Genomic DNA, 12,242 nt, shown 5'->3' with positions numbered 1-12,242 from the left:
TATATATATATTTTTTTAGAACTATAAGGTGCACTGGATTATAAGACACACTATCAATAAACGTCTGTTTTCTGGTCTATTTTCATACATAAGGAGCACTGAATTATAAGGCGCATTTTAAGGCAACACTAGTAAGGAACAAGGGTGTCACCATGTTTCCCTCCTAATACAGCAGGTCTTGTTAAAAAAACAAGCATTTTCTTTTAAAATCAAACAAGTGCTGGATGTTAATCTACACAGATTTCTCTCATGAAAACTGTTTATTTGGGTGAGTAAAGCAATTCCGTTTATTTACAGTACGATTAGATTTCCAATATTTTAGCGCAGTTAGCAGCAGTGCTAGCTAAGCCAGGGTGATATTAGCTAGCGGTTTGTCTCACGTAGTATGTTTTAACACAGTAAACATGCAGGCTATAGTCAAATATACTCTCCTCTAAATGGTGAAAGAGTTAGCGCTGTGGTAAGCAGCTAATGCTAATACTTCACAAAAACTCCTGTATAACACTGCACTACAGCGGAGTGACTTTACTGCTCCTTAATGCATGACTGGTAATATTCATACGTAAGGTGTTTTAGCAATATTAGCTTTGGAGCTGCTTTCGGGTGCTTATAGGGTACACCGACAATTGAAAAAAAAAAAAAAAAGGATTTAAAGTGTATCTAATAGTGCAAAAAATATGACAGTAATTATCTGGATCTGAGCCAGGTCCGATAGTGGGTGCAGATGGATGGGACATTCAAAAGATCCTGAAGTTGTGTGGATATTTAACATAGCTTGATCCACAGTGGACAGTGCAGTATTAATGTGGTAATGATGGTGACCGGCAGTGTCTGGCTAGAACTGTCCGTATGAACAGGCAACATAACATAAGAGGTGAAGAACAACAGCTGTACAACAGCTTTCATTAAAAGGTGGTGCATCCCACATATAAACATATTCTGTCAGTGTTTATAGATGAAAGTTTATTGTACATTACCAGAAACAACATAAGCAAGTCTATTATAACATTATAACAGATATAATGAACTCGCTAATGTCTGTAAAGATGATGTGTTGATTTAGACATGCAGCTGGTAGCTGGGAGGGGTATAAGCTTCCTTTAGCAATATTAGCTTTGGAGCTGCTTCAGACACCAAAAATAAAACATTAAACTGATAAGATCTGTAGCAAGTCAATAAACTGATTTCTGGCTGACTAAAACAGGAAATGCTATGCTAATGCTGCTAACAAATTCTTGGCATATAATTTTTTAACACTTGCACTCTTTAGTTTGTCCTGGTTAGTATTTTTTGTTTGTTTATTTGAGCAGGTGTGAAGACAGTAATCAGATGCTTAGATTCAGAGAAAAATCTCACGTAGTTTGTTGTGATGCATTTTCTCTCTTTTTACCTGTGTGAAAACAAACCCAACCAAAGAAAAGAAAAACGCACTAGGGACTCTGGTTCGTTTGCGCCCTTTGTTCAAGTCAATTAAGCAGGTGTGAAAACAGTAAATACACTCGGGTGTGTACCAAAATAACCGCAACAAGACCACCTTCTCTCATTGAGAGGTAAATTTTAAGTGAGAATGCAAACTGCCCGCGAAGCAACCCGACTATCACATTTACTCCTCATATTTGAGTTAAACGGCTGTTCAGGTGCAGTTTAATCTGATTCATTTCCTAGATTTATACAACAGCTATGCTCTAATGCTGTCACCGTTGCTTCATGTTTTTTTTTTACACTGAATCCAGTAAGTGCACTAGACTCTCACAATACAGGAAAACACTCCTCCATATAAATTAATTTGTTAACTTATTCAGAGCAGAAAAACGAGCTAAAGGTGTGAAAACACTCTAAAGTTACTAATGTGTTTTAACTGACTTCGATCAGAGGGAAATGTATATATGTGAAACTGCCTTAGACTGTCACAGATCGTATCTTTCAATCCATTTAAAACATGTTCAGACCTTCCATACATTTCTTGCAGACAAACACACCAAACATACACACCAAGATTTCTCCACAGAGCTGAATGGTGGGATTATAAGTAACCCGGTTTAAATCAACAGGTAAGAATCACTCTGTGCACTGGTCCAGTTTGAAAGAGGTATAGTAGTACAAAGTGGGACTTTTTAGTAGATGGTAATATAATTCCAATTTTTAAATGCATAAATAAAACTAAAAAAATATTCATACATTTTCACTAAATCTCTTTTAACTTGTTTATGTAGCTTTTATTGCATATGGTGCATTTTAAACATGACTATATAAGTAAATGAATAACTCATTATAGCCATGTTCATCATGGATTATGAATTGTGACTTTAATGCATCATAAGCAGTGCTTGTAATATTACACATCTGAGTTATATATCATGTCATATATGTCACTATCAATACAGTATTTTCCCATGATAGACATCTGTCACTGTACTTGGAGTGTACAATGACACGTTATAATACATACAAATACAAATTAATATAAGCTTTTATAATATTTAAAATAAGTATGATCCATTGGTTGTTTAAATGTAATTTCAGAATGGATCAGTGTGTGTTTATAAGTAGGCAGCTTGATTACAATTTATAATGCATAATAAACAAGGCTATAATGTGTTTTACATTTTCATGAATATTTAAAGCCATGTTTATAATGCCATATAAATGGATTATTATGTGTTATGAGTTATAAGTATGTTTATAGAGTCTTATAGACATGGCATTCATAGAAAGTGTTGTATTTATAGATATAGTAAACAGACTAGTGATTGGTTTCACTGTATTTTCTACGATACTATTGGCGACTTTTGAAAAAAACACTGAATAAAAATATATATTTCAAGAATACACTACTGCAACAAAATGAAAATTTAAATATACTATTGCATATGATTTGATATAATATGGCACACCCCCAACTGAGATATTAAAAAAATACAAGAAATGTATCAGATTTGTAACAGAAGTCAATGATCCAGAATGTCATGATAATAATAATGCACTCCAAATATCTCCATATATACAGGATTAAAGTAAAATAAATTATACTGTACAGGTATAATCTTTATAGTTTATATATGGTATATATATATAATGGGAAATGAGAACAGTGTAATTTATTTTTGTTGCTAAAAACAGCAAAAAGGAAGTACCCTGGTGTGATAATTAGTGGTGGGTGATATGGCACGATATTTCAGGGTATAATATTGTTCACAATATTTAAAAATATTATTATTATTATAATTGCATACGATACCATATGGCACAACCCTACTGGTGACTCTCTCTAATCCTATAAAAGGACACATCTGAAGGCAAACATGTCCTTTGGCTGATCTACTGCATTTTCGGCTCAGTGAAAAAATCATGTTAATTAGATATTTTAACTATTTTTAAGATAGATAACTACTGTAAATTAAACAGTAGATTAGGGGTGGGCAATATTATATCGTATACAATATATAGTGACACAGAAATATCATGATATTAAAAATCCATATCGTGAAAATAGGGCTGTTCTGTCTTAAAAGTAGTCTATTATTTACTGTGAAGCTTTAGGTGTATTTATTGTATAATTGTTTTAGTTTGCAGTTTATATGCATGCACTAAATATTCTGCAATATTTTTTGCTGCATTATATTATTTTATGCTGTATTATTTATTTTCCCACATTATGATTATTCTGTTATACTATTATACTATATTCCTGAAATGAATGTATTATTTTAGTTTCCTATATCGCCAAGTATATCGGTATCGCAAAAATACCCTGAAATATTGTGATATTATTTTAGAGCCATATCGCCCACCCCTACAGTAGATAATATAAATCTATATATCTATCAAAGCCCATATGGAAGCTATATGTATTTTTATGTAGAGCAGAGGTCACCAGCTCCAGTCCTCAAGGGCTGGCATCCAGCACAGTCTGGCGCTTTGCCAGATGTGACACATACTAGAGCTGTCAGTGAGCTGAAGTGCAGGATCAGGTTTGTTAAAGCAGGTCGGTGAACTATGCCCTCCAATAGTGAACCCGATGATCCCAGGCTGATCATACGAGAGTGAACCCACATAAGGGTGCGCAGAGCGTGAGGTGATCTGGATCATACCCAGACTGTACAGGCTGAGGGCTCCGTAGTCGAAGAAGTAGCATATGTGTCGAGCCTCGGGGGACATGGTGCTGAAGGTGTGGGCGCAGCTGGAGATGAAGGGGTACAGGCAGATCAGCATCATGTAGACCAGCAGCGGCCATGTGTAGCTTTCTGAGAGGAAGTTCTCTGTGGTGCACAGCAGGAAGAAACGCCACAGGAAGTACCTGTCAGAGCCCAGACAGAGAGAGATAAGGCACAGGCTGGATTTTAGTGGAGTTAAATTTAAGTCACCAAAGGTGTGAAAAGTATGTGAACCAAGACATTTTGCAGGAAAACTTAAGACCATGTGTCCACCAACTGAAGCTCAACAGAGGATGGATGATGAAACAGGACAACGACCCAAAACATAGAAGTAAATCAACAACCGAATGAATGGCTTCGAAAGAAAAAAATACGTCTTCTGGAGAGTCCTGACCTCCTCAACCCAATTGAGATGCTGTGGCATCATGACCTCAAGAGAGATTCACACCAGATATCCCAAGAATATTATAGCTGAACTGAAACAGATTAGTAAAGAGGAATGAAAATTCCTCCTGTCTGTTGTGCAGGTCTGATCTGTAACTACAGGAAACGTTTGATTGCGATTTTTGGAGGAGGGTCAATCAGTTATTAAATCCAAAAGTTCACATACTTTCTCCACCCTGCACTGTGACTGTTAACATGTTGTGTTCAATAAAACCATGCAAACATATATAATTTTCTGTTTGGTATTAATTCAGCAGACCGTGTTTGTCTATTATTGTGACTTAGATGAAGATCAGAACACATTTAATGACCAATTTATGCAGAAATCCAGGTCATCCCAAAGGGTTAACATACTTTTTCTTGCAAATGTAGATACTAGTCTTTAAAATACTTCTGTAGAAGTAACAACTCAAGCTTTTACTCCAGTAAGTGTAAAAGTACTGGTTTCAAAAAGTAAAAGTAATGTAAGGAGAAAAAATAAAGCCATTAAGAACAAAAGCCTAGTGTCCTATAGTGCACTACAGCCCCCCCACCCCCTCCTCCCCAAAACACATTTTACTAAAAGCCTTACTGACTATAATGGTCTATTAAGATGTTAATGTTGATAATTAAATTTTGGGATGCACTAGGCTGCTCCCTGTTTCAGCTGCATATATGCTGATAGTAAATGAATGTATTTTAGTAGAATAAAGTAAATATATTAAAGAAGGTTAGCTGGACTGGAGTTTGTCTGGAGTTCTCTTGAGTCTCTGCACGGATCATCTTCATACTAGACTACATACGTCTGCTTTGTTCTTGCTGGAGTGGGGGGGTGGGGGGGGTGGGGGGGCGTGACAATGTGCAGGTCAAAATAACAGAAACAATATACAGAGCTTTTAGCTTTCAGACCTTAAATAATGCAAAGAAAACAAGTTCATATTCATAATGTTTTAAGAGTTCAGAAAACAATATTTGGTGGAATAAACCTGGTTTTTAATCACAGTTTTTATGCATCTTGGCATGTTCTCCTCCACCAGTCTTACACACTGCTTTTGGATAACATTATGCCTTTACTCCTGGTGCTAAAAATTGAGCAGTTCAGTTTGGTTTGATGGCTTGTGATCATCCATCTTCCTCTTGATTATATTCTAGAGGTTTTCAATTTGATAAAATCAAAGAAACTCATCATTTTAAGTGTAAATAGCTGTATATACTATTTACTTGATTGCAGGGGTTCTTAAATATTTTGTGTCATTAAGTATAACCTATCACTTTGGCCTTGTGACCTCTGGATTATGTCAAGTTAAGAATTCCTGCTTTAATAAATCATATTAAAAAAGAGATCTAGCCTATTATAGACTATACATTTATTACTAAATAACCAATACTAACATTTAAAATATATGCAGTTCGATTGCCTTCATTATTGCAGTTGCTATTCTTACACACATATGTGCAAAATTATGCAATAACAGCCTCCGTAAATCAGATATTCCTCTGCTGAGTGTGTAAACTGTGGCCGATCTCCGGCTATTAAATAAGGCATTGAGCATTAAACTACTCTACTGTACACTACACTGTTACATAACACACTTCTGCCTAAAGCCTGCTAAGCCGACTGGGGGCAAGTGCTAAGTCAGGACTCAAAGGCTGGACATGCTGGACTGGATCTCTCACCAGGTCGGCAGGAAGTGGGTCCAGATATTCACCGTCTCATTGGTCATCTGAAAGCTGCTGAGGATGCAGTCCACGGCAGAGCTTTGCGGGTGCCTGTAGCCTGATATGATGCTGTCTTCCCGGAACACCTGTGAGTTACAACACATCAGTCCACACGGTGAAGGGTGCAGCACTGGAAATCAATCCGCCTGCCCATCAGCAGATAAACAATCAGACCTAATCTCTGTTTACAAGACTCAAAGCTCAGCTGGAACTCTTCCAAATCCCATGAGAAAGGTGCTTATTCAAGGTAACATTGGCCAAATATTGTTGGCAAGCATCACCTGATCCTGATTCTTCATACCAATGAACTCAGGAAACCCCTGGAGCTTCTCCAGCATCGCTTAAGCGTTCTATTCTACTAAACCCTCAGGCAACAATCCCAATTTCCCTTCCATACCATACCATACCATACCATATTATTTATATAATAAGTCTGCTTCTGGATTTAAGTAAGTAAATGATGTGGTGTTGATGCTGCAGTTGGTCTGCAGGTTTAGGTTCAGCAACAGTATGTGCTGAAAGAATGAGGTCAGCTGACTACCTGAATATACTGAATATAGAGCAGGTTATTCCATCAATGGATTTTATATTTCTTCCCTGATGACAAGGCCAGGGTTCATCGGTCTGGAATTGTGAAAGAGTCTTTTTTTGGCCAGACAATGTATAAAATTATATGGCAATATATGTCCAATACAATGAGGTGTACATGTAAATCATAAATATTAAAGATGTATATGTGTAAGAATATGTAAAGAAGTGTATCTGGCTGTTTATATTCTTACTATATTCTCACATTCTTGTTGTAAACTTATTAAAACAGTGTTTTTTACATTTGTTGCCTTTTGTTAGATGAATCATTATGAAGTAGTGCTTCTCTCTCATTTCTGGTCCTGGAGAACATCTCATACACTGCATGTTTTGGGTGACCAAAGTCAAAATCTAAATTTAAGCTACATGTGATATTTGTACATGAAGTTCAAATCTTTCAAAACGATGTTTAGGGATGAAATGTTATATTGCACTTTATGCAATCAAACTACAGCTTGATCTAATGTACAGTACAGTCATTTCACAAATGTGCATGCCAGAAATCATAAGCTTAATTTGCAAGATATTGTGGGAACTAGGGGTGGGCAATATTATATCGTATACAATATACCGTAACACAGAAATATCATGATATGAAAAATCCATATCGTGATAATAGAGATGTTCTGTCTTAAAAGTAGTCTATTTTTCACTGTGAAGCTTTAAGTGAATGTATTGTTTAATTGTTTTAGTTTGCAGTTTATATGCATGCACTAAATATTCTGCAATATTTTTTGCTGCATTATATTATTTTATGCTATATTATTTATTTTCCCACATTATGATTATTCTGTTATACTATTATACTATATTCCTGAAATGAATGAATTATTTTAGTTTTCCTATATCGCCAAGTATATCGTTATCGCAAAAATACCTGAAATATCGTGATATTATTTTAGAGCAATATCGCCCACCCCTAGTGGGAACTGTAGTCTTGTTTGTTCCCCAGCTCCTTCTGCGCCTTTTTTTTTTTTTCCAAATGACACTTTATACACCATATACATCTTTGAAGCTAATCCCACATATCAAAATAAAAAGCACAATATTTCAAACATCATGAAAACAAACAGGTATTTCACAGAAATTCAGGCCTTTAACATATTTTTATGACTCATAAAATGATTGTAGATTGAGTGAGCACAATGGGCAGCTTGATTTAGGGGGTGTCGATGTGTCTTTGCTATCGTAACGACGGGAAAAGTGCGCCTTGCGTGGCTGCTGTTAATTAATCATGGGTGTGCATGTCGCTGGACATTCCCTTTAAGAGCCAGGTGCGCTCTGATTTTGGCGGATTGCTATTTTAAGAGCGCAGCACTTCTGTGCTTCTCAGCAGAGGAAACTGACCTGCTTGTTCAAGCTGTGAAGGTATGGGAACAGCAATGTTATTTTATCTAGTATACTTATTATTGTTTTTTTATCTAGTATTCTGTTTATTGTTTTTTTTTATCTAGTATTCTGTTTATTGTTTTTTTATCTAGTATTCTGTTTATTGTTTTTATCTAGTCTTCTGTTTATTGTTTTTTATCTAGTATTCTGTTTATTGTTTTTTTTATCTAGTATTCTGTTTATTGTTTTTTTTATCTAGTATTCTGTTTATTGTTTTTTTTATCTAGTATTCTGTTTATTGTTTTTTATCTAGTATTCTGTTTATTGTTTTTTATCTAGTAATCTGTTTATTGTTTTTTATCTAGTATTCTGTTTATTGTTTTTTATCTAGTATTCTGTTTATTGTTTTTTTTTATCTAGTATTCTGTTTACTGTTTTTTATCTAGTATTCTGTTTATTGTTTTTATCTAGTATTCTGTTTATTGTTTTTATCTAGTATTCTGTTTATTGTTTTTTATCTAGTCTTCTGTTTATTGTTTTTTATCTAGTATTCTGTTTACTGTTTTTTATCTAGTATTCTGTTTATTGTTTTTTATCTAGTATTCTGTTTACTGTTTTTTATCTAGTATTCTGTTTATTGTTTTTATCTAGTCTTCTGTTTATTGTTTTTTTTTATCTAGTATTCTGTTTACTGTTTTTTATCTAGTATTCTGTTTATTGTTTTTTATCTAGTATTCTGTTTACTGTTTTTTATCTAGTATTCTGTTTATTGTTTTTTATCTAGTCTTCTGTTTATTGTTTTTATCTAGTATTCTGTTTATTGTTTTTTATCTAGTCTTCTGTTTATTGTTTTTTATCTAGTATTCTGTTTATTGTTTTTTATCTAGTATTCTGTTTATTGTTTTTTATCTAGTATTCTGTTTACTGTTTTTTATCTAGTATTCTGTTTATTGTTTTTTATCTAGTCTTCTGTTTATTGTTTTTATCTAGTATTCTGTTTACTGTTTTTTATCTAGTATTCTGTTTATTGTTTTTTATCTAGTCTTCTGTTTATTGTTTTTTTTTATCTAGTATTCTGTTTACTGTTTTTTATCTAGTATTCTGTTTATTGTTTTTATCTAGTATTCTGTTTATTGTTTTTATCTAGTATTCTGTTTACTGTTTTTTATCTAGTATTCTGTTTACTGTTTTTTATCTAGTATTCTGTTTACTGTTTTTTATCTAGTATTCTGTTTATTGTTTTTTATCTAGTCTTCTGTTTATTGTTTTTTATCTAGTATTCTGTTTACTGTTTTTTATCTAGTATTCTGTTTACTGTTTTTTATCTAGTATTCTGTTTATTGTTTTTATCTAGTATTCTGTTTATTGTTTTTATCTAGTATTCTGTTTATTGTTTTTTATCTAGTCTTCTGTTTATTGTTTTTTATCTAGTATTCTGTTTACTGTTTTTTATCTAGTATTCTGTTTACTGTTTTTTATCTAGTATTCTGTTTATTGTTTTTTATCTAGTATTCTGTTTACTGTTTTTTATCTAGTAATCTGTTTATTGTTTTTATCTAGTATTCTGTTTATTGTTTTTTATCTAGTCTTCTGTTTATTGTTTTTATCTAGTATTCTGTTTATTGTTTTTTTTATCTAGTATTCTGTTTACTGTTTTTTTATCTAGTATTCTGTTTATTGTTTTTTATCTAGTATTCTGTTTACTGTTTTTTATCTAGTATTCTGTTTACTGTTTTTTATCTAGTATTCTGTTTACTGTTTTTTATCTAGTATTCTGTTTATTGTTTTTATCTAGTATTCTGTTTATTGTTTTTATCTAGTATTCTGTTTATTGTTTTTTTTATCTAGTATTCTGTTTACTGTTTTTTATCTAGTATTCTGTTTACTGTTTTTTATCTAGTATTCTGTTTATTGTTTTTTATCTAGTATTCTGTTTACTGTTTTTTATCTAGTATTCTGTTTATTGTTTTTTATCTAGTCTTCTGTTTATTGTTTTTATCTAGTATTCTGTTTATTGTTTTTTATCTAGTCTTCTGTTTATTGTTTTTTATCTAGTATTCTGTTTACTGTTTTTTATCTAGTATTCTGTTTATTGTTTTTTATCTAGTCTTCTGTTTATTGTTTTTTATCTAGTATTCTGTTTATTGTTTTTTATCTAGTCTTCTGTTTATTGTTTTTTATCTAGTATTCTGTTTACTGTTTTTTATCTAGTAATCTGTTTATTGTTTTTTATCTAGTATTCTGTTTATTGTTTTTTATCTAGTAATCTGTTTATTGTTTTTTATCTAGTATTCTGTTTACTGTTTTTTATCTAGTATTCTGTTTATTGTTTTTTATCTAGTCTTCTGTTTATTGTTTTTTATCTAGTATTCTGTTTACTGTTTTTTTATCTAGTATTCTGTTTATTGTTTTTTATCTAGTATTCTGTTTATTGTTTTTTATCTAGTATTCTGTTTACTGTTTTTTATCTAGTATTCTGTTTATTGTTTTTTATCTAGTATTCTGTTTATTGTTTTTTATCTAGTATTCTGTTTATTGTTTTTTTTTATCTAGTATTCTGTTTACTGTTTTTTATCTAGTATTCTGTTTATTGTTTTTTTATCTAGTATTCTGTTTATTGTTTTTTATCTAGTATTCTGTTTATTGTTTTTTATCTAGTAATCTGTTTATTGTTTTTATCTAGTCTTCTGTTTATTGTTTTTTTATCTAGTAATCTGTTTATTGTTTTTATCTAGTCTTCTGTTTATTGTTGATATAAAATTCTGCATAGCTGCCAACTGGCACACACTATGGGTTTGCCCACTGCCCACTTACAATGCTCATTGCTATCTTACACCTCGACAACAGTCTATTTTCACACTTTGTGCCTGCAATGTTTAAATAGCACTATAGCAAAGTATAAACCAAAATTAATATATCAACATTTGTTAAATATGTTAAATTAGTGCCTGATTTAAGCACTTTTTGTCTAAAATTGAAATAATTGGTTATGTGACCTTAATAATAGCAATGCGTTACTCAGGTAAGCATTACAGTTCCTATTCCTTTAACCCACTTTTCTACTAGCAACTAATGAATTTTGTACATTAGCCCAGATGATGTATGATGCAGTAATATGCTCTTATGGTTGCTCTTAAACTGCTGGATGTCCACATAGTGCTCCAAAAAACCACAAGGGCTTTATACACTACTGGTCTTCCTTTAAGGACACACCTGCTCTTTTGATTGGGGACGGGAGGGTGCTGTTCTAATTTCTTGCAGAACAGCACGTTCATTGTTAGATAGCCATCAGTGTAGTACAGTGCAGTCACTCACTAACCAGAGTCAAGACCAGGCTGTATAGAGTCAGACTAAACTGAACAAAAGGTAGAAAAGGTGCAGACCTGTGGGAAATCTCTGCTTAAATGAGACGGCGCTGCTCTTTTCTCTCACGTGTTCACACGGGTTTGTGAACAGTGGGGCAGAGAAGTGCTTTTATCTCAAAAGGGCCTAAAAGCTCATTTAAAGCTCACACTGTAGACTGGGGCAAATGTAAAACTCTTCTGTGGTCAGACGAATAAGAAATAAATAAATAAAACAATTTAATAAGTTGTGTTTGAGAGAAGAAGGCAGCAATTCTGGATTGGGTTTACATACAGCTTCTTTGCATGATACCCATTGTAAAAAAAAGTGCATTTAAGTTTACTTAACATGGAAAAGTAGACAATTTTAGCATAAAAATAAATATGTACATAAATACATACTAAGCATACTATTTTAAAACTTAAATATATTTAAGTTGTAATTAACCTATATTTAAATACAACATAACATCATTAGATTGTGCTTTTGAGAGCTTTTTGCTATAACTTTTGCTATAAATCTACTTCTAAGTAGATTTAAGTATGTGTTTTTTAAACATAATTTTTTAATACACTTGACATATATTATAAATGTACTACGTTGTGTATTGATGCACATACTGTGTACACCTTAAGCTGTATTTAATGCCACTACATATATTCTCTGTCAACATGTTCAATTAAAAGC

General features: G+C 32.6%; 1 protein-coding gene across 2 annotated transcripts in view; it reads right to left on the bottom strand.

Moving 5' to 3' along the window:
* The window catches only part of paqr6 (progestin and adipoQ receptor family member VI), a 75,877-nt gene that overhangs the window by 25,535 nt on the left and 38,100 nt on the right, over nucleotides 1-12,242 (bottom strand). For both annotated transcript variants that reach the window (XM_049464860.1, XM_022668706.2), the window contains exons 3-4: nucleotides 6,255-6,382; nucleotides 4,092-4,297 (exon numbers count right to left, since the gene is read on the bottom strand). In XM_049464860.1, the coding sequence (XP_049320817.1) occupies nucleotides 4,092-4,297; nucleotides 6,255-6,382 (334 nt within the window). The remainder of the gene's footprint in view (nucleotides 1-4,091; nucleotides 4,298-6,254; nucleotides 6,383-12,242) is intronic.

The sequence above is a fragment of the Astyanax mexicanus genome, chromosome 1 (assembly GCF_023375975.1).
Source record: "Astyanax mexicanus isolate ESR-SI-001 chromosome 1, AstMex3_surface, whole genome shotgun sequence".
In the NCBI taxonomy this organism is placed as follows: domain Eukaryota; kingdom Metazoa; phylum Chordata; class Actinopteri; order Characiformes; family Acestrorhamphidae; genus Astyanax; species Astyanax mexicanus.
This window is presented reverse-complemented; position numbering and strand designations above follow the sequence as displayed.